This window comes from Acanthochromis polyacanthus, chromosome 10 (assembly GCF_021347895.1).
Source record: "Acanthochromis polyacanthus isolate Apoly-LR-REF ecotype Palm Island chromosome 10, KAUST_Apoly_ChrSc, whole genome shotgun sequence".
In the NCBI taxonomy this organism is placed as follows: domain Eukaryota; kingdom Metazoa; phylum Chordata; class Actinopteri; family Pomacentridae; genus Acanthochromis; species Acanthochromis polyacanthus.
This window is the reverse complement of record NC_067122.1, coordinates 22,681,212-22,708,555: the sequence shown is the minus strand read 5'-3', so window position 1 is coordinate 22,708,555 and position 27,344 is coordinate 22,681,212. Positions and strand designations below refer to the sequence as shown.

Sequence of the window (27,344 nt, the reverse complement as noted above, 5' to 3'; positions counted from 1 at the left end):
TCTATGTAAAACAAGTCATTTAATTTTTTACATTTAGTTTTTCTTCATAAAAACGGTACTGACATAAAGTAAACTCACTGCCATTCAAAGGGTTAAATTCCTTAAAGGAGTGCAGATTTATTACACATCAGGGCTGATGTTGGGGTAGAAATCTCAGTGAATGTGGAAAATGATATCTATATATACTGTTTATGCACGTTGCATTTTTTTCTCGTCTGTGTAACTTTTACAAATTAACGCCAAAGGGTTAATAATCCTGAATATTTCGCTGTAAATCCTCAGACTGATGGAGGTTTGTGTAGACCGCCACAGACAGGTGCAGTTCCCCGGCGCGACCAGCAGCGGGCAGGGCTGCATGTTGCAAACAGGTCAGCCACGGGGCTGTCATGCTCGGTTCTCCATTTTGTATGTTTTACCTGGAGGTTAGCGCCTACTTTCCTAATGGCTAGCCACAAATCCACATAGCTTAGCCACGTTAGCATTTTACTTGACGTGTTTAACAGCTAGACCGAACCGGGACACTGACAACGGATCAGACGCGCTCGGTTCGCCGTGTTTTGTCGTTTTTAGTCGTCATGTAGCCTCGATCCGACGTCTGAGGAGTAACCGAGTCAGTCAGCGTGTTGTGAACTGCCACTTTCAACCATAACAATGTTGACAGACGACCTGTGGACACTTATCAGCAGCCAGTCATTTCAAGGGTAAATATGACACTTTATTGGCATTCGAGTCGATGCATATTTTGTCTGTGGACGGTAAACTTGCACATTTAATGCTAAATGTGCAGTTATAAGGGCTACGTTAGCAGGCTGGCTAACGTTAGTGTCAACGACATTCGAGTGAAATGTAGGGACGTAGCCACTCTAATTGTTAGCCACATTGCTACCTAGCATGCTAACTGTTAGCACCAAGCTAACGTCAGCATATTTCAGACTTCTGCAACTTTGTTGGACTCTGTGTGTAACATGTGGTCGGACCTATGTTATTTGTTTGATTAAATTATAACGTGTAAAATCTGGATACGGCTGTTCGTGCATTCCTGTGGACACTTTGTTAACTGGAGGACCTACCGTAGTTGGCTTGCTACCTTCAGCTTTGCTAACTATCAAGCGCGCTCAGGGGGGCATGCTAGGCAACTTTCTCCAGTCTTATGTTGACTAAACTATAGCTACCTGGTCTTTGCATGAGCGCAACTCGAAACCACCGTAAAGCTTATATCACATTATAGCAGTACTAGCTTTTCTGCACATTTTATGATCCCTTTCAGTGTTTTAACGTGTTTTCTCTGCACTATGTAAACGATCTCTTTCTCTTTTCCCCAAAAAATAACAAGATGGACAAAGGTGGAGTGAAGAAGATAGCTTACAGAAGAGATGAACATTTAAGCAAACTGGTCTACACTGAAAGCCCAGAGGAGGGAGGTCTGTTGAAAGTGGCTCCTCGCAGTGCCATGTCCATCACCTCTGCCACCTCTGTCGTCCTTCCATCCAGCTCATTGATGCAGCCAGGACAGGTGCCCAACGGCCTCAGCAACAGCCCCCTTCCAGAGGAACTCACCTCCACCTCTGTCACTGCAGGCTCCCTGTTAGACGGCCCAGAGACCAGGGGCCTGACCAAAGATCAGAGGTTGCAGCAGCAGCAGTTACTTCAGACACAGATTTCCACCACTTTTGGGCGTCAAAACTTGGCAGACAATTTGCCCCAGTTGGAGGCCAGTATAGCGGACATTACCCAATCCTCCATGGATTCACTTATTGGAGGATCAGATCCCAACTTCTTCCATATGAAAACAGAGGATTTCTCCATGGATAAAGGAGACCAGGACCCCATTGACCTTGATCATCCCTTTGGGATTGGGAAAGATGTGGACGTGAACCAGAAGTTGTTCAGTGACAACGCTCTGGACCTGCTTCAAGACTTTGACCTCACTGGGTCCCCCTCAGATTTTTATGTAGGGGATGATGCCTTTCTGTCCACTCTGACAGATGATTCTTTGCTTGGGGATGTTAGCTCAGAGAGGGACATGAAGCCTGCAGTGGTTGAGAGCACTAACACCACTCTGGCAGTCACTGTTGCCCTCAATGGCAGCAACATGACAAATCCAGATCAGTCCAGCTCCTGCATATCCACGACTGCTTCCTTAACCTCCCCAACCACTTTGTCTACTTTGGTAAAAAAAGAAAAAGATGCCAGCTTCATTCAGCTCTGTACCCCAGGTGTGATTAAACAGGAGAAGACGTCTGCAGGCCACAGTTACTGCCAAATGAGCGGCTCGTCCTCTGCAGACATGCCTGGCACTAACTCCATCTCCATCTGTGGGGTCAGTACTTCAGGAGGACAGAGTTACCACTTTGGAGTCAGCGCCAGAAACAACGAAGCTCAGCAGCAGAAGGATCAAAAGCCAGTAACCAGCCTGTATCTCCCATTAACGACCATCGGTGGGGCCTGGAACAGAGGCCAAGGTGTTGGGGACAACTTGACGATGCACAGGGCTAGTGAGGCTTTCTCAAGCTCTCCGTCCTTCCCCTCCACCTTTGCCAGGTAAGGCATGGTCAGCTGTTTGATCTGACTCTTCATTAGTCTCACTAACTTAAACTTACATTTTGATTTGTTCATCTCACCTTATTTTATCCTCAAATGTCCAATATTCTTTGGTCACCGACTAGATGTGTTACTGTTAGCACAGCAAATCTGTGGCCTCCAGAATACTTGTCGCAAGCCTGGTCATGAGCTTCTTGACCACAAATACTCAATTTCAGTTATTCAATTTTTAATAATTTATCAATTTGATCACAAGCCAAATGTTCATTAATTTCACTTTTATACCTGATTTTTAATCAGCCATTGCAAACTAGATACTTTATATCTGTTATAAGATGAATAAATGTTTAAGAGTTCTCTCAGTCAAGTTAGATGCAGTGTTTTTGTCACAGTTGTCCCCTTGAAGTAGTGGATAATAGACATAGAAGGGGAGACTATAATTTGTCATTGTGTAAATCCAATGAAACTTGTGTGGAACTTCTAGCAATCAGCAGCAGTTACATAATTAATACCTGACAAGTTTCACAAGTCACTCTGTGCAAGCAAAACCTTCAACATGAATGTGATCCTGTGCAATCCTGAAATGAACGTGACTCAGGACCACTTATAAAACAAAAGCTGCAGTAGTCCAATACAAAATATTTGTTGGTAATGTTGCTAATTTTAATCTCAGTTTTCTATTATAAACATTGCAGAAGTAGTTTCTGAGCATAGCAGTTCTCTTGAATCAGTTCTTACGTATTTTTATCTCTTTAGTGACTAAATGTCTTTCTTGTCTTGCATGAAATCAACAGAGGAATACTGTTGTGGCAGCAATGTTTGCACTGTTTTGCACTACTTCGACAGCTTCTGTTGATTCTAGCATACGCAATACTGACTGTTGAATTCATTTTTTAATTCACCTGCATTCAGAGAAGTAGTTCACCTGAGAAATATCAACCCTAAGAGGTCTGGCTGACGGATGTTCGGTTAAGGGGTAGTTATAAATTAAAGCTGTTGGCTGCTGAGTGTTTGTTTACGCAGCTTTATTGTACACCTGCTTCTAACCTTGCGTGTTAGGAAACGGTTTCGGTGTAGTAACTGAGGTCACTTTGATATCTACTATAATCTGAGCGCAGTAAACAAAGGACCAGAAAAAGAAATGGGGTCAGTCTATTTCAACAATGCTCACCTTCTGCTTTGAACACGTTACTGTCATTTGACAGAATTATTAATCGGCACTGAGAATAATTAACAGCTTACACTCTGCTCTTTTTGTTGTTGCACACCTTAGGCAGACTGTTATCTGGTTTCACTGTGGCAATTTGGGATAACCGGTCTGACAGAGGTGATTATCAATTGTTGGTTTTGGTCCAAGATTTTCCACTTTATGATTTACCCACAAACAGCTACTCACATCTAGTATCACCAGATAAAATGCAGGCACGAAACTGCGCACGTAATGGAAAAGATCAGGATGGAAAGACTCAACAAAGTAAAAGATAGACTTTACAATGTCTAAAACAGAGGAAGATGTTTATAAGCACCCAACCTGGGGTGACAGAGCCTTCTCCATAACTGCCCCTACCCCAACACATCAAAACCCACCTGTTCAGAAATGCTTTTAGTGCGTAATACAAATTTATTTTTACGATGTGTTTTATGACTTGTTCTATGATGTTGCTCTGTTTTATTGTTTGCTGATTTTATAATGTAGCTATGTACATTGTCTTTGAGTATTTTGAAAAGTGATATTCAAATATCTAAACACTTCCACTGAATTGTTTTTATGACTGCGTTTAATTAATGCTACGTAGACTGCATTGAGTATGGCTAAAAGTGCATGAAATTGCAGAAATGTGTAAATGAAAGGTCTGAGATGTGATGGTAGAAAAATGAATTAGCTTCTTATCAATGAAAAAAAGGTTTCTTTCCATTTCTCTTCACTTCTGGTTAAAAAGCTGGTCAGTTCACACTGTTGGAACACAGAACATAGGTTCTATAAAAAGAAAAAAACATTCTTATATAATCGAAAGAACATTTTGTGAGATGTTTGCCTATGAGGTGCAGTATTTTGGCCTGCTTGTGTGAATCTGTAGGAATGGTGATTCTCACAGTTGATGTATGAGGAGGTGGACGTTTTATATGTTTTGATAAGCAGGAACAAAAACTGCTCCTTGCAGGTTTGGTTTGCGGTGGTGGTTACCATAGCAATTAAGCCCGATTTAAAATAAAGCCATCGTCCTGGCAAAAATTCCTGGGTTAACCCCTTGCACAATTAACCCTCTAATCCTGCTTTGTGAGATGGGCTCATGCACTCCACAGGACATGGCTGCAACACAAGCAATAAGCGCTGAGATCTGGAGAAAGGATGTGCTGTTTTAAAGCCTGGGGAATTCCACTTTTATCCAAGTCAGGCAGTTGATCTTTTTTCTCCCCGACTGCACAAGCCTATGCATTAATTTGTGTGTTCACGGCACATTGCACTGCTGCTGCATGAACAACAGTTTGCCGTTCTCAGATTTTTTTATCCTAGAATCTTTTACTTTCCAGTTTACCAGAGTGTTGTCTCTGCTGGGCCACTCAGTGGGGGTTCATGAGGTTTGTTTTTTGGCATGTCTTCCAGCTGCGCTATACCATAAATAAACCTGAGATCGGAGCTGTCTGCACTTGAAGCAGATGCGTCCCCGGGAAGCGGCGGAGACCGTCCATTCAACAATAGAGATGAATGAAACGGGCCCGTAGTCAAAGTTAAATATCTTTTGGGATAAGTGGGAAAGGCTGTTGTTCTATTGGTCAATCTTGTTCTGTGCATTCTGAGTTTTAGCTTCTGCTGTCATTTGCTACCGGTAAGCTCCCATTCCAGGGAGTGAGAGTATTGAGCTACAGTGTTTGCATTGCACATGGCCCCACAAAGTGTCTTTTGTACAGTTATTACTTTCTGCCCTGTAGGATTTTACGGGTTCAGCTGTGAATGTGGCTTTGGGACCCAGTCATTAATAGTGGTGTGACAGAATCAACTGTCTTGGAGGCTTTCTTGTTTGTCTCTCATTTACATTCACGCCTGTCTGATTCTGTATCTGACAGGGAGTGATCGGCTCAGAGATTGGCATGCACAAATGCGTCATTTCAGCCAAAGCACCGACGTGTATTGCTTGTGCAAATAATGCTCGGTACCATCTTCACACATGTCTAACGGTTGTCCGATTGCTTGGGAAGCAAGGAACAGATGGGTAGAAACATGAGATACACCTCATCTTCATTTCACATGAGGGTCTAATCCCCCGGCCTTTGTGTTCTGTAGAGGTGTGTGTGTTTAAGCATAAGATTATGTCTGTCCATGTGGTGTGAGGTCAAATTATTTTGTGGGAGTGTGTGGCTGTTTGGTCGCTGGCTTACCGGTGTGTAAGCTGAGCATTTCACTGTGCATGTCTACCTAACGAGTGGGCGTTTGTTTTTGTCTGGTGCTTGTTCGCCTCAACCTGTGACATTTAGTGGCTTGAAATTAGCTTAGCGCCAGGCTCCAGTGGTTCAGTGCTGTCAGGCAGCTTGCATCAGGTCGAGATCTTCTCACGCAATGCTGCTGCTGCTGCTTCCTGCTAGATGTGTGGCTCAGAGGACCTCGCATTGGCTCTAAGGAGCTGACCCTGCAATAACCACAAAAGTCGCTGCTTTTCCTCTGCTCCGTGCACAGCTTCTAGCATTAGTCCAATGTACGAGTACTGATAATACCCTTTCATACCCTTTCTGTTAATTTTATGCATCGCTGTTTCACAATTAGACTCAATTTTTTTTGTTCTGACTCATAAAGAGCCTCCTCACACCTAATGAAGAATGCATCACCTTCAGAAATCCTCGGCTTTGTTTCTATTTGGGAAACACACACACCCTCATTGTGTGACAACTGGTTTGACCGTGTGAAATGAACTGATTATTACCGAGTTGCCCTGAAAGAAAAACCTACGTTAGATTGAGGAAAAATGCGGAAACACCATTCCTTTGGTAGATAATACTGAATGCTGTGATTCTGCCCAGTCTTAAACCTCTGGCACTCAAAACCCACTAGCAGATGTGAAACACATGTAATCTTTCACAAATTAACCACAGAACTCCAGAGCCAAAAAGTGAAAGATTTTTTACTACCTGACAATCCTTAAAGTACCCATCTCAAATCTAAGCATAAAATTACAATGTTTAATCAGAATTACTTTTTGCTACATGTCTCATTTAAAAAATATACAATAGTTGCAATTTCTGTGATGGTAAATAATCCAAGAAATACAAGTTCTTTTCCATTTTTTTGCATAATTTATGGCATCGTAACTAGGGATGGGAATTTCGACTAATTTCCGAACCGACTAATCGCTAATTTTATTGGCGACTAGTCAATATTGGCGCCCGGTCGGGGTGGGGGGGCACACTAGCGTTTAACTGACTAGTAAAATACTAAATGTTTAATAAATGAGTCGGCGGTTAAACAATTAAACGACTAGTCCGCACATCCCTAATCGTAACTATGCCATGCTGCAGAATAAGGCACTTTTGAATTCCCTCTACTTGTAACTATGGTTGTGCTTTTTCCATAGAGGTGCAGGACTTTATTGCAGTTAAAAATTACCCTGGGGGGAAAAAAAACAGCCAAAAATGCTTAGAAAGTGCCTACTGTTTCCAGGATTTAACGGTGAGGCAGCTCATCAGTGCTGAAGTTAAGCTTCTACTCGACTTTGGTTAACGAAAAGGCTTACACAAGCCAAATACACGGTTCTGGTGCCCAAAATCGTCACAGCCAGTCTCAGACTAGTCGACTAGTCCAAACTCAAATTTCTGTTTCATCGACGGGAACATTTGTCAGTCATCATTAGTTTTTAGTGGGTTTTGACTTGTGGCTCTTAAAATTCTAAATGTTGTGGATCACATGAACTTTAAGTCTGCTATTTACGATGCACACAGCAAGTTTCTGGAATTTCTTGACGGCTTTTTGAATCAATTGTGTGTTTACTGGAGGAATGCTATTTGCAGGAGTAGTAAAACTGGCTCACTGAACAGAGCAGTTCTCACATGCAAACAAAGTGGTGTTGTGCAGCTTCAGCCTCTAGTTTTTCCTTTATGTGCATATTTGAGTAATGTATGATTCAGGATTTCCACACACATAAGGAGCATTTATTCAGCCTTTCCCTCAAGTAATGTCAGTGGAGATGGATTCATGACTTTAGATCAGATTTTTGGTTCATGCAACAGATATAACTTCTTTACAAAGTCAAGTCAACTATTTTCATACTTAATATTTTGTTTAAGTCACTTTTCAGGAAATAATACCAAACTTTGCTCAGTTTAGCCTTCTTACATGTGAGACTTAGCTTCATTCCTTTCTTGCATGATAGCAAACGGAATATTTTCAAGCTTTTTTATTGTTGGTCGGACAGAACTAGCGATTCAAGTGTCTGCCCATGGCCTTTACAATGGACTGAGATGGGACAGTTCTCAAATATTCACTGACTGATTGATAATGCCTGAGCACAGTTTAGCAGTTAACGCTGACCTGAGCCTGCTGTGCAGCCAGGATTGCGCTGAATGAATGTGCCTGGGCAAGAGCACATCCGACAGTGATCTCACCAAGGTGGTAAAACTCCAGAGAATTTCACATGTGGCAATACTGAGTCTGCTTTGGAAACTGTCTATGACTCACTGCTGAACAAATCTCTGAGAGAAAACCGTCTCAAAACGGACTCTCATCCAACCCAGTAAAATGTTAAAGCAGTTTTCTTACTTCTTCTCCGTCATAGCTTTCATTATCTCCTCATTAAGTTCCCTCAGATCATACGTAAGATAAACAATAGGCATATTTTAGAGGCAAACTTACACAACTGTCTTTGCTATCATCTCAGGCGGTACTCTGTAACACCTTGTTGGTATGGTTTGTGCCCCTGTGGGGGTGTTTGGCAGCTGCAGATGCTTGCAGCACATTGTAGAAATCTGTTGAACATGTGAGTGTCCTGATGACTAACTGAGCTTAATAGTGGAGCTGGGTGTTTACCAGGTAATAATTCTGTCTCAGTTCAGAGCACGGAGACTGAATAGCCCTTGCAGTGAGTGATAGGCCCTCATTGTAGGGCTTTAACTAAAGACAGACTGTAGATTCAAGTGATGCTGGTGGAGCAAAAATGGTGTCTATCACAGCTGTCAGATGTATCAGCTGTGATTTGGTGCCTGGTTTGATACATGAGTAGTTTATGGTCTGTAGTACATTTATATATAGCTGTATATATTTATACACAGCTTATATTCAGCATCTTAATATTCTCATCTCTCTCTATGCTCGGCGTTTAGACAATAGTCTTCAGTCGGTGCTCAGACTTGCTCTGACACACCCCTCACCTCGCTCGACTGTCCTTTCTCTGGCTCACTCGCTGTCTGTCTGTCTCTCTCTCTTTGTCTGTCCCTTGTTTTTGCTTCCTGCAACCAAGGCCAGAGACCTTGACTGTCAGCAGAAGCTATCAGCTGCTGTAAATCACCTTTTATGACTCCACATGTGTGTGTGTGTGTGATGTCTGTGTTAGATTTGTGTATTATGCATGAGTGTGGAGGTGTGCGCATGTGTGTGCATGTGGGTGTGTCATGAGCGCTGTGGCAGGCAGGAAGGCGGACCACAGAGCAATGCCGTGAAGCGCTCACTCTTCTGACCTACTTTCTCTCCTGCCTCCCCACATCTGGCGCCGAGTGAATGCACCAGATCAAATGCCTGCCATTCCAGTCGCTTTAATGTTATTACTGCATTCCCCTGTAACCGCAGTTTTGCTTTTTCTATATTTTTTTTGTTGTGTTTTCACACTGAGCAGGCTTATAGGAATTTCCCATATTGAGGCTAAGAGGATATCTCTAAGTTTGTGTTGTTTGTGCTCTTGTTACTTCTCTGCACAGTTGCTGAGTCAGCAGAGTCAAACTTTGGGAGTGGGTTCCTCCCACATCTAGCAGTATCCAGCTAAAGGTATTACGGTTATGCACACAGTAGCAGGAGCCAGCCTCCAATTCATTTTACAGGCCAGGAAGCCACCTCCCACCTACACACAGTAGCGAACGGCTCCTATTATGGAAACTAATATGGAAACTCAAGTCCTTTGGGGCTGTTTTTCTTTCGCTCAGTCATGACTTAGGCTTAGTTTCCTCTTCTGGTGTTTGAAGCCAAGTAGTACTTACTGCTTTGGGCTACAAAATATCACTGAAATTGAAAAAGGTTTGTCAGTGTAGCATGAAGGAAGACACAATGGCTCTTTACAGACAATGGCACTGCTGAGGAACCATCCAAAGTATCACATGTTTCTCTCTAATGGCCCTTATAATGAACCTACGCAGTGGCCATAAAAACACTTGATGTTGATGCAAGACTGCACCAAAGGGTGGTCTGTCTCCATTGTGTTAGTTTGCTGTGACAGTGTGGCTCATGAGTAGAGATGTTACACAAATGTAATGTGTCTATAAAAGCATACTGGTATAATTGGAGAGCACACAAGGCAGATATTTTTAGAGAAGGCCTGCCCAGTAAAACCCAGTCTGTCCACTCCCTCATAGAGCGTGTCTTGTTGTTCTGCGTGTGAGAATGATTCAGAGCGTGCAGACCAGTTCTCCTTTCTATTTTGGTGGCTCTTACCTCGGGGAAGGAGCACTTCCTTATACTCTTCTCCTGCTCTTCTCCTCACGCTCACAAATTTTTGATGAAGATCAGCAGATGTCTGCAGATAAACTGCATCAGTATTTGTGATTACAATCGCAGGAACAAAAGAAATTTCAGTCGGATGTCTCATTTGCAATGGTTGGCTCCAATGTAGGTCAAGTAGGTCATTATGGGCTAATGTGTGGAATAAAGGCACAAGCACAAAACCATCTGTCACCTTACAAGAACAATAGCTGGGCATTGTACGAAAAATGGCTTTAACGGCTGCTCATCTGAACTGACAAAGACAAAAGTGGGTTCTGTGGAGTAGGGGCCTGCCCAGCCACTCACAGCGCTCACGGATGAAAGGGGATTATGAATTGTTAAGCAGGGCACTGGGACACCGGCATTATTGTGTGTGAGTGACATGGGCTGCCTCATTAAAACCCGGGCTGATTGATCACACACCCAGAGACTTAAGTTGTTAACTTTCTCCGTGATGCTCTTGTTAAAGTCGAGGCCCATCTTGGGGTGTCTCTGCCTTTGTGCTGCGGTGGAACTCTGACCGATAGTAAACTCAGAGGGAATGCGAGAACTTCCTGTTGATAGCGAGCACTCACTTCAACAGATGGTTTCAGAAAGAGGAAACCACATTGCTGTGCAGTTCTGAGTGGTTTGTGTCTGACAATCCACAAAAACAGATTTGTAGCTCGTCTTATGCCGTATCCAAATATCATCAGCTGGTTCCTGATTGAATTTCTTTGCACCGGACAGCGGTGACTTCATTTCAGGCTTGTTGTTGTTGGAAACATATAGTAGCTGCAGTAATTGGATTTAAACCAGTAGTCTAAATGCTTCTAGTAAAGCTGTCCTGCTGACACCTTTTCAGTGGGCCAGTGAAGGACAAGCTAGTTACCCCTCCACACCCTCTTACATCATCACCATCACTTGGAACTAATTATCCTTCTCCGCCCACCCTTATGGTCACCACGCCCTCCCTTTGGGGCTCGATGGGCTTTTGAATGGGTGTGTACATGCATGCAGTAATGTGCAAGGAAAAAAGCTTTAGACACTTAGGTTCTTTTGATTGTTATCCATAATCAAGTACAATCAGGAGCACATTCGATTGGTCCCAAATTCATTCTGTGACTCAAATCCTAAATATAGTCTTGGTCATTGCGAACTATCTTCGGTGAGTAGAACGTGTCCAACCACAGATGGTATAGGTAACAATTTGAATGTTAACTCAACAGTGAAGAACACACTCATGCATAAATTACATGAGTAAAATGAATAAGGATAAAGGAATTATCATATTACAAGAAAGAGAAGTATAATCTACAGCCGTGTGGACAGTGGCCAAAGCAAGCCTGTCACAGTGCACTGAGGTTAAAGTTTCAATTGGCTGGCCAAGACTAGGTGTCACCAGAACCCCACACCGGCCTTCATGCATCCCCTAAAATAAAGTCTGTTAGCAATAAAGCCGGTCAGTCAGGGGAGGTCAGTGGGCACAGATAGATGTGATGAAGCTCTAAGGCCACCCGGACTCGGAGTAGCGCACCTCATCCAACCGGGAGAGAAACAGGGACCAGCACACTCCATTATCAAGGGATATGATGGGCTGTATATGAGCGAAAGATGGAGCATGCTTTGGGTTTGTTCATGCAACTGTCCTTTACATTATCATGATGCCCTTCCATCGCCGTTTGCATTTGATACATTGACATTTTCTTACTTCTACTTAATGAGGCACATATTGCAATAGTTTTATCATATACAGTGGGTACGGAAAGTATTCAGACCCCTTGAACTTTTCAACCTTTCGCCACATTTCAGACTTCAAACATAAAGCTATAAAATTTTAATTTTTTGTCAAGAATCAACAACAAGTGGGACACAATCGTGAAGTGGAACAAAATTTATTGGATATTTTAAACTTTAACAAATAAAAACCTGAAAAGTGGGGCGTGCAATATTATTCGACCCCCTTGCATTAATACTTTGTAGCGCCACCTTTTGCTGCAATTACAGCTGCAAGTCGCTTGGGGTATGTCTCTATCAGTTTTGCACATCGAGAGACTGAAATTCTTGCCCATTCTTCCTTGCAAAACAGCTCGAGCTCAGTGAGGTTGGATGGAGAGCGTTTGTGAACAGCAGTCTTCAGCTCTGCCCACAGATTCTCCATTGGATTCAGGTCTGGACTTTGACTTGGCCATTCTAACACCTGGATACGTTTATTTGTGAACCATTCCATTGTAGATTTGGCTTTATGTTTTGGATCATTGTCCTGTTGGAAGATAAATCTCCGTCCCAGTCTCAGGTCTTTTGCAGACTCCAACAGGTTTTCTTCCAGAATGGTCCTGTATTTGGCTCCATTCATCTTCCCATCAATTTTAACCATCTTCCCTGTCCCTGCTGAAGAAAAGCAGGCCCAAACCATGAGGCTGCCACCACCATGTTTGACAGTGGGGATGGTGTGTTCAGGGTGATGAGCTGTGTTGCTTTTACGCCAAACATATCGTTTTGCATTGTGGCCAAAAAGTTCCATTTTGGTTTCATCTGACCAGAGCACCTTCTTCCACATGTTTGGTGTGTCTCCCAGGTGGCTTGTGGCAAACTTCAAACCAGACTTTTTATGGATATCTTTGAGAAATGGCTTTCTTCTTGCCACTCTTCCATAAAGGCCAGATTTGTGCAGTGTACGACTGATTGTTGTCCTATGGACAGACTCTCCCACCTCAGCTGTAGATCTCTGCAGTTCATCCAGAGGGATCATGGGCCTCTTGGCTGCATCTCTGATCAGTCTTCTCCTTGTTGGAGGTGAAAGTTTAGAGGGACGGCCGGGTCTTGGTAGATTTGCAGTGGTCTGATACTCCTTCCATTTCAATATGATTGCTTGCACAGTGCTCCTTGAGATGTTTAAAGCTTGGGAAATCTTTTTGTATCCAAATCCGGCTTTAAACTTTTCCACAACAGTATCTCGGATCTGCCTGGTGTGTTCCTTGGTCTTCATGATGCTCTCTGCACTTTAAACAGAACCCTGAGACTATCACAGAGCAGGTGCATTTATACGGAGACTTGATTACACACAGGTGGATTCTATTTGTCATCATCAGTCATTTAGGACAACATTGGATCATTGAGAGATCCTCACTGAACTTCTGGAGTGAGTTTGCTGCACTAAAAGTAAAGGGGTCGAATAATATTGCACACCCCACTTTTCAGTTTTTTATTTGTTAAAAAAGTATAAAATATCCAATAAATTTCATTCCACTTCACAATTGTGTCCCACTTGTTGTTGATTCTTGACAAAAAAATTAAAATTTTATATCTTTATGTTTGAAGCCTGAAATGTGGCGAAAGGTTGAAAAATTCAAGGGGGCCGAATACTTTCACAAGGCACTGTATGTACACGTCTCTCTACATATACCTAATGCTGCATTGAGCAGACATCAATGATGGTAGCTGATGATGTATTTCAGACACCTTCATTCAGGCCACCTGATCAGTTTCCAGTCTTGTCCTATCTGATCCACATCCATCCTGAAGCTTTCTCTGCTCATTCTGACATCCTGCCAGTTTTTCTTTTAAATGCACTAGTTAAGCTGTATACCATAAAACAAGTTTTAAATACAATATTGACTTATCAGCATAAAACCGTCTACTGTGCAATACGGACTATTCTAATGTGCAATATCACACTGACCATGCACTTTTATTCTTTTTAACTGTTTTAACTTATCCTTTTTTGTGATTTTTATTACATGTATCTTGCACTGATGGAGATGCTCTAAATCTCATTGTACTTGTGTATAGTGACAATAAATGGCATTCTATTCTATTCTATTCTATTCTAAAAAGCTGCTAAAAACAGTTGTGAAATTCGAACAGGAAGCATGTTGGAAAACGGTGGCTTCTTTGCACACCCAGTAGACACGAGGAACAACATTAATATTTATTTGGAGGCATTTTTTTCTAAATCTTGACCCTCCTCTTGGTATTTTTTTTTGTCATCTTTGCTTGGTGAGGGAAATAAATGTATCTTTAGCTCCACTATGTTGGTCGAGGGCAGGGAGCACACAGTGGGTTTTTAGAGCTGTTTTACTGAGAACGGCTACCAGCTGCAGATGAGTGATGAGTGTGGAGAGAATGAAGCAATTTATGAAGTACAGAAAAGTTCTGAAACACTTTGTAGTTGAACAACAGACTTGAGTATAGGTTCTCAGTTAGACTATCCCTGTTAGCCACTTCTTTCACGTTTCATATGAAGATTTGATTCATTGTCAATGTAAAAATATTGATTAGTTTGTCTTAACATGTGTATAGCAAAACTAGTTTTTGACGTCTGAATTGCCAAGAGAAGAAATAAGAGAGCACCTGTTTGTCTTTACGTGCACAGAATCAAAATACAGGCATGTCGTTTAGTGTTACCTAACGCCCTTCATACAATCACATTTTAAAAACACTTTTTATTGATGGTTTCCTCTATGAAACTTGGTTTACGATTTCATAATGAATGATGCAGATAAAGTACCAAAGATGATGCTGTTGGGTTTGTTGGATTTTGGTATTAATCTTGTATTTGCTGATTCTACTTCTATGAATGACTGAATGATGCCATTTCTGTATGTGCAAGTGATATACTTGCATAGGTTGTTTTTTTTAGTAAGAATGATGAATTAAATTTTCAAGTCTAAAAGAAAGTCTTTGATTTCCACTGCAGCTATAACTAGTGATAAAATTAATCTTTTTGCACAGATTGCCCTCTTCGCACAGTCATAAATAAAAAAAAAATGGCTGAGTCTTTAAGATACATCTAGACTGACTGAATAATGTTGTTTTTAAAAACTTCACATCTCAGCAGAGTGTTCTGTTTTTTTGGTTTGTTTTTTTACAGATATCCATCAGATTTATTAGAAACAGTTAGAATAGTTGCTGTGTGTTCTCAAGTAAGTCTGCCTCAGATTTCACCTTTCACCGTGGACCAGGAAGGAGGTGTTTTGTGAGCACCCCAGGTTGCAGCATCCACATTTCCCAACCAAAACAAGACGGGGGGCTAAATGTTCTGTAAGCTATAGGAAGCAATGTGGTAAAACACACTCAGGAAATGAATGCTCACAAACTACCACCCAGTGCTACTGAATATCCATAATGGACAGACTTATCGACCACAGCGTGTTTGCAGTGGAGTGCAGAAAGCTCTCAGCCCCGTCACAGATAGACAGCATGCTGATGTTTTATCTTCTTTTGTCCGGCTGCTGAACGTGTCAGGACTTGTTGCTTTGATGTTTAAGTCAGGTTTTCCCCATCATGTGACCTTCGCTGACTGTAGGGACCTGGCCTGCTTTCATGCTAATGTCCTCTTGTTGTAGGAGTATAAGGGCGTTAGTCTGTATTAACAGTTCACAGTGGTTCCTATCAAATATATCCGTTTGTTTTTTTTGCGGTGGCAGATGTGTCCAGACGTGGACAGACCGACACAGTTATTGCATGTCTCGGCCTTAATATCCTCTCCGAGTGGGCGTTGTTGTTGTTGTTGTTGCTGCTGTGGCCACTAGGTTACAAAGGGGGTGTAGACCTTTGACGCATGGATGCAGCAAAGCCTGACGTCCTCTAGTGGCAGCTGTGAGAGAGTGCATTTCTGTCCGGTGTTGACTGGGTCTGGAAACGTTTGTGGTTCAATCAAAGGAAGAAGGGCTGTTTCATGACAACCACTGGGTTTAGGAAGTGACCACAGATCCTGAGATAATTTAGGCCTTTAAAGCCCAAATGAGCACAATGAGACTCACTATTCTTCGCCCATGGTTTTGAAACTGAAACCTAAGTTGAGGAAAATGCGCACAAAGAACACATTCAATCTGTATGTATGTACGTGGAGTGTACTTGTGCAGTTAATTTATTTATTTAAAGGTTGAATGCCAAAGTGTAAATATGAACTGCATCTGAACCCTTAAAAACTCAGAGGCTGCTTTTAGGAACACGGCTAAGCTGTCAAAAAGGAATCCTGTAGAAATACACTGTTAACCTTGATATGAATTTGACTAAAATGCCTTCGCACCGGAGTGATAATATGAAGTGACGCTTTTGTCATACAGTAGGATTTTGGTTGTGTCAGTGCATCATGTTTTGTAAAGCATCTTTCATAAAGTGTTGCATTTTATGCTCTTTTTCCACCTTCTCCCTCCAGTTCTACCTCCAGACAAGATGGGGGCATTGCTGCATCCTCGGCACAGGGGAAGAGCGGGGGTCATAAAATCTGTCTGGTTTGCTCGGACGAGGCTTCAGGCTGCCACTATGGCGTTCTCACCTGTGGCAGCTGCAAGGTCTTCTTCAAGAGAGCAGTGGAAGGTGCAAAACCATTTTTATCAAAGTTGGTTCAAACACTGGAGTCATTATGATTTTATTTTAAACCCATGATCAAAGTATGTGACTGTATCTCGTTAGATTTTCCCTCTGCAATGTTTGGCCGAGCAATAACAGTAAATAACAGACAAATCTTTCACATCTGTGTGCCTCAGGGCAGCATAATTATCTGTGTGCCGGGAGGAACGATTGCATAATAGACAAGATCAGGAGGAAGAACTGCCCAGCTTGCCGCTTCCGCAAGTGTCTGATGGCAGGCATGAACCTGGAAGGTACATATTAACCGCACTGATTATCCAAAACGGGGAAGCCTTGACTTGTGTTAATTGCTCCTTCCTCCTGTTTGCCTTTTCTCTCTGTGTGACTAAACTCTTCCCCGCATGTTCATTCCCGTTTTCTCTTTTGAAGCTCGCAAAACCAAGAAGTTGAATCGCTTAAAAGGCGCCAACATGAGCAACCCGCCCGAGGTGACACCTTCTCCGCCGATCGAGGCTCGTTCCCTCGTGCCCAAGTGTATGCCTCAGCTTGTCCCGACAATGCTGTCCCTGCTGAAGGCCATCGAGCCAGACACCATCTACGCCGGCTACGACAGCACCCTGCCCGATACCTCCACCCGCCTCATGACCACCCTCAACAGGCTGGGTGGCCGGCAGGTCATCTCTGCTGTCAAGTGGGCCAAGGCTCTGCCAGGTTTGTGGCGGGAAGTGTAAATGATCAGGTTAAGTTTATACTGGTTAATATTTTAACAGAAAACGTGATGCATTGAGGTGAATCTGCAGCAACTACAATTTTTTGTCGATTTATACCTCTCGAAATGTAAATTTCAGTATTTAAATGTAGAATTTGATTTAAATTTTGCCCCCTACAAGTATGTGCTTTGAAGCATCATTCTAACATCTCAGATTCTACTCAGATTGTTCGAGTTGAGTGTTTATTTATCCACTTGACAGCATGTTGTGCGCTCGTTGTGAGAGATGAGGTGAAACCTGAGATGAAGTGAATGCTCTTTGTTGTCGACTGAACCTTTACCTACAATGGACGTGGCCTTGTGGGTAATCTGTGTGTTGTGTAGATCCAGCGTGGTGGGAAATAAGTGACTCTTGTGTGTAAGGAAGCAATGTTGCCACCACATAGCTTCAGCCACGGTTAAGTGCAGTGCAACCGGGGCAATTACCGGTAGGTTAATTGTCGGCCATTAAGTGTTGATGCAGGCTGAAGATTTCAGCTTTCTAAATGTTCTTCAGTGTTTCTGGTGTCTACACCTTATCACTGGAGAGCAGATCCAGATCCACTTATTTATTTTTATTAATATACAGCTGATTTAAAGTGAAATTTAAAAAAATAGGCTTAAAGAGCTTCATTTAAATAGAAATATACGTATGGCTTATTATTCTGACAAATCCATGTGGTCGCCCAGAATTTCATGTCCACAAAACATAAAAAAGAAAGTCATCATAGTAAAATTCCAAATACGATCCGATGGCCACATTCTCATTCAGGTACATCCCTTTCCTGTTTTTATTGTTTTGCATTTCAGGTTTTTTGTGACACCACCTACCAGCCTAAATGCAGCTGTCATGTGCAGTTACATTTTATTTTGACAGAAGCTCTCGTCCTGTGTTGGTGCAGTGAAAAACCGGTGTCTTGTCTGCTTTGATTTGTGTAAACTGACACTGCATCTGGATCTGCTCCACCTGGCACAAAGCTGACACATGGGCACATTCAGCAGACAAGAGTTCAGTAGGACAAAAAAAATAGTTTCAAATGGGTCAAATGTAGTTGTATCAATCAGATTCTGATTTTACCAAATACATTTTAAATTGCCTCTACACACATTACGACTGTATTAGCAGCTCTTTTAAGCATTTCCACGTCCCTTCTTTTAGGATTCAGGAACCTGCACCTTGATGACCAGATGACTCTGCTGCAGTGCTCCTGGCTCTTCCTCATGTCTTTTGGTCTGGGATGGAGGTCTTACCAACAGTGCAATGGCAACATGCTGTGCTTCGCGCCAGACCTTGTCATCAATGAGTATGTATTGTATTAAGTCTGATCCTTCTCGTTTGACTTGATACCAAAAGCAGGACTAGACTATCATTTCTGAATTAAGTCGACTCCACTTTATCCAAGTGATGTGATCTTTCCCAGTCTTTGATATTTTTTACGTCTTTTTGAAGTCCATAAGTGCAGCTTTTTGCTCTCTGCCGTGCACCGTATCTCCCAAGAATCAAACTGTGTCTGTCAGCTGTCGTCAGTAATCAGTGTTTCATCCTTCTTATAGACCCGATGACTCCGCTCTGAGTGCAGTGAGCCGTCAGCACAGCTACCACACTCAGGGCTGTAATAGGCCTTTGGTGTTTTTTTCCATTTTTTATTTATAATCAGAAGCTGAAAGCTAACGAGATCATAATTAACACCTGATGAGTTTATGTTCTCGATTTGTCAATCATCCTCCAAACAAAATGCAGCTACAGCCTATGTTTTGTCAGATTGGTTTTTTTTTTTGCGTTTAATCACAGCAGACAGTTTGCCATTGCCATTTTTGGTGGTTTAATCAAAATATACTTCATTAATCCCAAAGGAAATTGAGGTATCCAGAATCCTTGAGTATTGGTCAAGAATCTTGTCCTTGAGGTGACACTGAATTCTGAAGGAATGATTTTAAGCAGGATCCACAACTTTACATCCACAGATATATCACAGAGAGTTGCTTCATTGCCAAAGCTGAGACTACACAAGCGTACGTACATGTTTTTTGAGCTGTTTCTGTCTGAACATACAGGGAGCGGATGAAGCTGCCCTACATGGCCGACCAGTGCGAGCAGATGCTGAAGATTTCTAACGAGTTTGTCCGGCTGCAGGTTTCCCACGACGAGTACCTGTGCATGAAGGTCCTTCTTCTGCTCAGCACAGGTCAGACGTTTTACAGACTCCTTCCTCTGTTGCATGCTCAAGGCAGGCCTGTGTTAATGGGATCATTGCAAAAGCCATTATTCCAATCCAATACTGTCTACAGTTGCTATAATGTTGATGTTAATGGATGTACAGGGCGATACATCACATCGCAGCACTTGGCCAACTGATTGACTGGCATGCAGCTATCATAAATATGAAGTCGATTACCGATTGAATACAGAAGTGGATGACACCTGAATCATGTTTTCTCATAACTGCAATCTATTACACAAGAATTAAAAATGCCAACTGGGACTTAAAAGTTAGATTCAGTCAAACAGCTTACAGATTACATCGCTGCCTTCAGTGTGCTGGTTTTGTTTTTTGCTGTGTTTTTTGGTTTTTATCCTAAAGCTGGTAGTGTTGTGTGTAAAATGTGAAATATTGGCACCCAATATTCGAGCGCGTCCTCCTCATGTCAGTCTCAGATGTTAATGTTGACTTTCTCCTCTCCCGCAGTGCCAAAGGACGGCCTGAAGAGCCAGGCGGTGTTCGATGAGATTCGGATGTCGTACATCAAGGAGCTGGGCAAAGCCATCGTGAAGCGCGAGGAGAACTCCAGCCAGAACTGGCAGCGTTTTTACCAGCTCACAAAGCTGCTGGACTCCATGCATGAGGTACAGAGACCCTTTCTGTTTCATCAGCAGTACAGGTTGTCGCTGGCAGCTTTCTCAGTGAATCCTTAAACAGTGACCTGCTGTCTGTGATTAATCTGATTAGTTTTAGTTTAACCCTCTAAACCTGCTGCTGTTTGACAGGCGGTAATCTTTTATAAAATAGGAAACATTACACCATTTAGCAGAGCTAGAATCTATAAAAACAGATACACTTGATGGATTTTGAGCTCTCCAATGGTCCGTGAACTACTCATTTGTGGTAAATTTAACTAAATTTAGCTCAAAATCATTCCATCAAAATACCTTATTCTACATTTCCCATGTTATGATCTGATCCATAAGGGCCACAACAAAAGGAGAGACACACCAAGTATAACAAGTAAAGATTGTTTTTATGAACTTAAATTAAAGCCAGACAGTATGGGGTTGTGAGAATCAGTAGAGGCTATGGTATATGTGGTTTATGCTCACAAAACCAACAGAAAACTGGAGCCACTCTCAGGATGTCCTCAGGGGTCAAAAAATCTGTTTGCACCAAACAGATTCTGTGAAGCATTTTGTGCTGCCAGTGCAGCTCAGAAACCTTATTTAGTTGTCCCTTAGAGGGCTAAAACGATTCCTCGAGGTATCCGAGTAATTTGATTACTAAAATTCCTCGAGGCAGAATTCTCTGAATCGAGGCTTTGTTTAATCCACTACATACTAGACCTCGGGTCACTAAACGGCATACCAAGTCTGGACCCAGACTTCATCTTATACAGACCTGGATCTATGATCAGTAAATCATGAGGGGATGTTAAATTTGACAGGATGCTTCTATTTTAACCAGTGCAGCTTCTCTCGTGTTTACAGCATTTAGCAGATCAGAGGCTCAACTACAAAGACAGTTTGACATAGTCAGACTTTCTTTGTGTGAGTTGACTCGACAAAAACTAAAACCTCAGAGTTAACGGGTATGAAGTCTGTTTTCAGCTTTCTTTGTTAACTCAGACTTTCTGCTTCAAACTCGTGACACAAACAGGATAATTTAACGCAACATTTGACTCATTTTCAAAATGAAGCCATCAGAAGCAGGTTGTTTTTAATGGAGGACAGTGAAGAATGAAACATTTATGACTGTTAAAAGCTACGACTGGAAATTATGTATGACAGGAATGCAGTCAGAAAACTGTTTAACATGTGTTAATGTATTTATTTTGCCGGTCAGTGCAGCTAATTGTTTCTAACAGACAGCTGCACAATTCATATATTCAAACGTGATGTTGTATTGAGGTGCATGTAGGTCTGATACTGCCTTATAGTGAAGGAAATCTCTTTAATTTGTGACCAAATCAAAGTGAAACTAGTGTTACTGATTGAACATTCTCTGTAAAAAAAAATACTAAAACTGATCAACTTTCTTATTTGTGTTCTATCAGCTGCAGTACCAGTAGTTTAAACGGACCAAACATAAAAACAGATTTATGTGATTTCTGCATCACCAGCTCAATACATGCAGGTTCCCATGGCTTTAGAGTTTTAGTTGAATACACCTGTACTATACTGTATATGTACGATACACTCAGATGTCTGCCCGTGTTCTGCCAGGACGGTTATTTCTGTTGCACGATGCATTTACTTCTGCTTTTGATGCTGTAACACGCATGCAAAGCGTGGAATCTTAATACTCGATTTATCGCCAAAACAATGGATAAAATACTTATATACTAATATGATTGATAGCTGCAGCCATAGTTACTTAAAAGACAAAAATTATCATCAACATTGCAAAGTCCTCAGTGTTAGCATTTGTACATCTAATTGACTTGAATTACTCTCTGGATCCCATACTGCTTGTAGCTTTTCTTTGCTCCTGTCACATTTTCTCTCACTGTGGACTCATTTTTCACTGCAGTATCAAGTCCTGCTCCTCTGTTGAAACGGCACAAGAATGACTTGAACTAGAACTTAGAAGAGTCTCATGTGCAGCGAGGTTGTAGTGCCATAAGAAACAGAAAAAAGGAAGACAAAATTTTATAAGAATTGGAAAAAAAAAGACTGGAATGAGCTGCCACAGGTGTTACTAATCCAATGAGAAAATGTTGGTTCTACATACTATAGACATTTTGCTGTTTACGTTTTTAATCTGTTTCCTTTCTGGACTCCTCTCTGTTCAAACAGCCTGCAGTTCAGCTGGAAAGTTCCAAACTTTTTGTCACAGTTCCAGTTGAGTCAATAACCTGCTTGGTGCAAACAGTTTATTTTTGACAAAATTTAAAAGTAGAGGTCGGACGAAGTGATTTTATCCTCATCTTGGATCTGGTCGTTTTTCCCAGTGAGATTGAACATTACACATGATTAGTTTGTGATTGTCGGAAAGCTCAAAATCCCGTCATTCTCTCTGCTAAGAGGCTGCTCAAATCTGCCGGTGGGTTTTCAGGTTCAGAGGGTTAAGTGGTGGTTCCGGTTGAAAGCTGTGTGTAATTTCTTCTGAGATGTTTCCTGTTAATTATCTGCTAATCCACTCTCCCTCTCGTGTGTCTGCAGCTGGTCGGGGGACTGCTCAGCTTCTGCTTCTACACCTTTGTGAATAAATCTCTGAGCGTGGAGTTCCCGGAGATGCTGGCGGAGATCATCAGCAACCAGTTACCAAAATTCAAGGCCGGAAGCGTGAAACCTCTCCTCTTCCACCAGAGATGACTGATCCCCCCCGTAACGGACACAATGCCTTAAAAATCCCACCACGCCACCTCACCTTCCCAGCCCAACTCACCCAGCCACCCCCTTAGAAGAAGAGCGACGATGAAAAGGACTGAGGATCCGAGGCGAGGAGTGAATGATGTTTTTGGGAGCGAGTGTGCAACTTGGCTCACTGCTCTGTAGGAATAGAGCAGAGATGTTTGTGTAGATCCCAGACAGCGAGCACAAGACGTTTTGTTTTGTTGAACGGTCTTAGATGTAGTGAGTAACAAAGAGTAGGAAACGTCTGGAAGAGAAGAGATAGTCAGAAAGAGGAACAGGCTAACATCAATGTCGTCTCAGGTTTCTTACCTTCGAATTCAGAACGATATCTAAAATGGATAGAACAAATATCTATGTACAAGTTCTGATAGTATTTTCTACATTTTCAAATTATAACAGTTTATACAATTTTCCAGGTCGCTATTGCCTGAGGAGGTAACAAAGCTTAATACCATGCTCTTAAGTAGGCTTCTAGACTGTAAGCTTCACTTTTAGTTTTTATAGGAGGTTATAACTAAATGTTTCAGTCACACGGGGGGGGGGGGTCTGTTTTCTAGTTATTTGAAAAACATATTTCGTTGCTTTGATGGAGTAACTTTTGACGTAAAAACAATTCTGTGGAACTGTCAACCGACGTCCACCATTCAAAGGACAGTTTCTCCCACAAGCCACCTCTTCCAGGTTTACACACGTCTATTATAAAAGGGAAAAAAAACGTGCCTTTTTTGCTTCAAATATCATCTTAGCCATTTTCTTCCTTCCGTACTTTACCCTGTCACGGTCTACCTTCTTCATATGTTGATTGTACTTTTTATAATACATGCAGTTGCAAGTTTTCCTTTTTTGAAACGGCCGTGTTTATCTTCAGAAGCAGCGGCTCAGTCCATCCTTCATGTGTAGAAAAGATTCTTATTGCTACAAAACAATATTCAAGGACTACTTCCTTTCATGTGATCTCCTGCACACAAGCCCTTAAGTGCGATTTGAGCACTTTGTACTCTGCTAAAGGCTTTAAAAGACTGTGAAGAAAGGCTGTTATACTGTACCAGTCTTTACTGTATGACTGTAGATGGAAGTTAGAACTTTTTCTATTAGGAAATAGCCCATTTTTTGCTGTCATTTTTAGCACCCCACTCCTGCCCCAGTAGTCTGGTAGTGGAATGTGATGGATACCTAAGTGAGAGGACGTATTTTGTTGTTTGCGAGATGGTCATTTTTAATTAATCGGGAAAACTAATTTCTATGTTTTTAATATGGCTCAAACTGGTTGGAAAATTACCGTCCTTCACATTTAAAAGTCTTTTACAGTCTGTGGTAAAAATGCAGCCGTGATTCTGCTACTTATGATCCTTCTTCCACAGTATTTCCTTGCTCTTAAAAAGCATCTGCTTCAGATAACTTCTTTGTTTTTATTGAAGGTTTAGGTATTGTTGTATTGCTATGTCTGTTAAAGGAATAGTTGAACATTTTGGGAAATACTGTGCCTCAGTTTTCTTTTGAAAATTCTGATATTTGGGGTCGGCCAGTCATGGTGCTGATATCAACACCAATTACTAGATGCTTGCAATCAATTTGTATTTGTAATTAGAAACGAAATCTGGGAGTCCAAAATCAGAATAGTACAAACTGTACTGTAAAACTGCCTGTATTTACGTTTTATATACGTTTAACCTAAAGACGACCTTTTGACATCCACCTGTCGGTGTTGGCAGTGCAGAGAGGGAATCAGTTTTTTTTAAAAATCCCTTGAACAATACATTAAATGATACCAATAATTTAGAAAAATGCTAAACATCAGGTGTGATAACTGGCCGTACCAATAATCGGTTGACCCCTGATTGATGCCACTGTCAGATCTGTACCCTTCATGTTGGGCAGTGTGGCTTATCTTACCTCAGCTTGAAGACTGGAAGGAGCTCGGTTCTGTTGAAAGAAAATTAAATCCATCTACCAGCTCAGTAGCCCGTAGAAGCTACAGTTCAGCCTCTTTCAATATACCGGACTATTTTATGACCAGCGCTAGTTGTCACACAACCAGTGGAGGCTTCGAGCATGTAACTTCGCCCAGCCAAAAAATAGTCCGCCACAAAACCCTGCTGAATGTCGCAGAAGATTTTCTTGCACAGTAACGTGTGCTGTTGAGCTGTGGAGGTGCCAGTCAGCAGATTTTATCTTCAAATAGCGAGCTCAGTCTTCATGCTAAAGCTAAGCTAACCAGCTGCAGCTTCATGTTTGTCGTACAGACCCAGGTGGTATGGATTTCTACATCTTGCAAGAGTATTTGCCCAAATGTTCACGTGTTCCTCTTAAAGTCAACAGTTTGTATGATAGAAAGCTTGTGTATACGGCACTTTGGTATCATGCGTTGGCAGATTGATTACCCTGTAAACCTCCCACAGCTGCTGATACCCTCTGACCCCCTCCTGCTGAGCTCCTTCAATGCCCTGTTGGCTATTTGCCCTGATGTCTGTGTGTCTTTAGTACATTTGCACGTCTGTTTGATTGTCTGTTCGTAGTCGAGCCCCAGCGTTTGAAAGCACTTATCGCTCACCTTCTAGAGTCCCGTCACAGTGGAAGTGAAGCATTGCTGCCTGGGGAAGCAGGCAAAATGGATCCTTTATTCTCTGGGAACTATGTCAGTGCCAAACTCCTGTTTTGTCTGTTTTCGGTGATGCTGAAAGTTGGTCAGTATTTGTGTGAAAAGAGGAAACAAATCCACGCAGCGAAGCTTATGAATTAGTGTGTTGATTGGAGGGAAACGTCCTGAATCATGTTGAGTTTGAGCCCACCGGATTGATGTGGTTCTTGAGTGATAACCGAGCTTTATTCATAACACAAAGGCCTTGTGTAATCGCACACATTAATGCAGGTCTGTCTCTGTCTGTGTGGAGTAAACAGGAATTTGAAATGCATTGCAACATTTTCATCAGTTGAGATCGTCGCCCAATGTGTGTGTTTGTGTTTAAAGCGTCAACTAATCCAGGTTTTTATATGAATGTGACACGTATTTCATTTAACTTCAAAGAAAAGTTATTGACAGATAAAGGGTTAGCGAACTGTCACTTATAAATAATTGGATATGTATGTGAAGTGAGCATCTGCAAAGTGCTCAGTGATAAACTTGATACGAGAAATGGTGCAATTCTGTCCCAACAAGAACAAAAGCACTTATTATGAATTTTAAACTGCTCCTGTGCTCAGGTTGTTTTTGATTCACACAGTATGTAGCTGTCCACGTTTAGTTCTGACAAAGAGAACCAAAAACTGTTTGGATTTCCCCATGTGTCTACTTCTGTGTTTTATGGGGTTTACTTGTGCGGGATAAAAAGCAAAAGAGAAAAAAAAAAAGCTAAGTTGATACATCAGCAAAGTTTGAAGCATCTGCTGCCACCGACGTCTTGAGTCTCATACAACACACTCGTTATTTTTCTTTGAAATTTATTCAAAATTGGGGAAAACCATCCTCATTATCTGCAGAGGGGTTACTCGTGGGTTACTTTCACATTCAGTGTATCCAAATCTCTGCTGCTGCTGCTGCTTATTTAGAAAGATATCTCTATATATATAACTATATACATGAAATCGCACACTTGCCTCTTCTTGCTCAAAAATGTATCCTGTTTACCTTCTTGTACATTTTTGAGGAGGACAAATGAATATGCAATAGAAACACAGATAATCTATCACCATCACATAACATTTATGTGCTTACTTCTCTTACGTATTTCTTTTTTTTTCTGATATAAGCTATTTGCATACAGGAGATTCACGTATAACTTTACCTCTGCAGGCCAGACTTTTCAGGATATTCAGGAAACGGTAACCGGTCCACCCAGACTGCACAAAAAAAAAAAAACCTATTTGATGTTTGACAACAAGGTGACCAAAGCAGATACACACAGATTCAGCATTATGTCAGCGTCAGCTAAGGAGCTCCTATATGAGAAATGTACAGTTCATTTTTTTAAAACACATTTTTTGTGTGTATTTTCTTTTCTTATTTCTTTCCGACAGATTTTTTACTCTAACGTGACGGCTTTGGTCAAATTGTGTAATACTGTGAATAGGATAGGAGTCGGTCTTTTTCACACACAAACTGTTTGTGAAAGTAATCAACCAGCTTGAATCTAAAAATATTTGCACTACCCAAATATTGTTTGAAAATCTGTTTTGTATAAAACATATGCAGACATTTACTTTTGAGAATTATCAAGGGCGGATCATGTTTCACTGGTATATGCTTTCTCTAAGAAGCTTTTGTTTCGCTTAAAAACAAGTTTAATATGTACATATAATCCATTGTAAAGAAAATGTGGTGTATTTGTCTCCGAATAATAGTTCTTCAGTACCTACCCTCTGTATTATTTCTCCTCTGTTGTGTGACTCCTGTTGATCTTTTTCTGCATTGATTAAAGGTCGAACTGTACGTCTTTGTGTGGTGCTTCTCCGGACAACCAGCGCTGATGTTTGATTTGATTTTAGCTCCATGAAGCTGACCAATGGAGAGCAAGCATGTACAT

General features: G+C 41.6%; 1 protein-coding gene across 1 annotated transcript; it reads left to right on the top strand.

Annotated features, from left to right (window-relative positions):
• Window positions 1–353: 353 nt before the first annotated feature.
• Window positions 354–27,250, top strand: nr3c1 (nuclear receptor subfamily 3, group C, member 1 (glucocorticoid receptor)). Its single transcript, XM_022216406.2, has 9 exons — window positions 354–701; window positions 1,334–2,541; window positions 16,356–16,516; window positions 16,687–16,803; window positions 16,940–17,221; window positions 18,418–18,562; window positions 19,314–19,444; window positions 19,946–20,103; window positions 22,630–27,250. Exons 2-9 carry the CDS (start codon window positions 1,334–1,336, stop codon window positions 22,780–22,782), a joined length of 2,355 nt encoding a protein of 784 aa, XP_022072098.1. The 5' UTR covers window positions 354–701; the 3' UTR covers window positions 22,783–27,250.
• The last annotated feature ends 94 nt before the right edge of the window (window positions 27,251–27,344 follow it).

Bases quoted from the DNA above. Each gene is read 5' to 3' on its own strand.
- nr3c1 (XM_022216406.2), top strand. From the start codon at position 1,334: ATGGACAAAGGTGGAGTGAAGAAGATAGCTTACAGAAGAGATGAACAT. The intron at 17,222-18,417 runs GTTTGTGGCGGG...CCCTTCTTTTAG, and splicing joins GTGGGCCAAGGCTCTGCCAG to GATTCAGGAACCTGCACCTT. The intron at 20,104-22,629 runs GTACAGAGACCC...GTGTGTCTGCAG, and splicing joins TGCTGGACTCCATGCATGAG to CTGGTCGGGGGACTGCTCAG.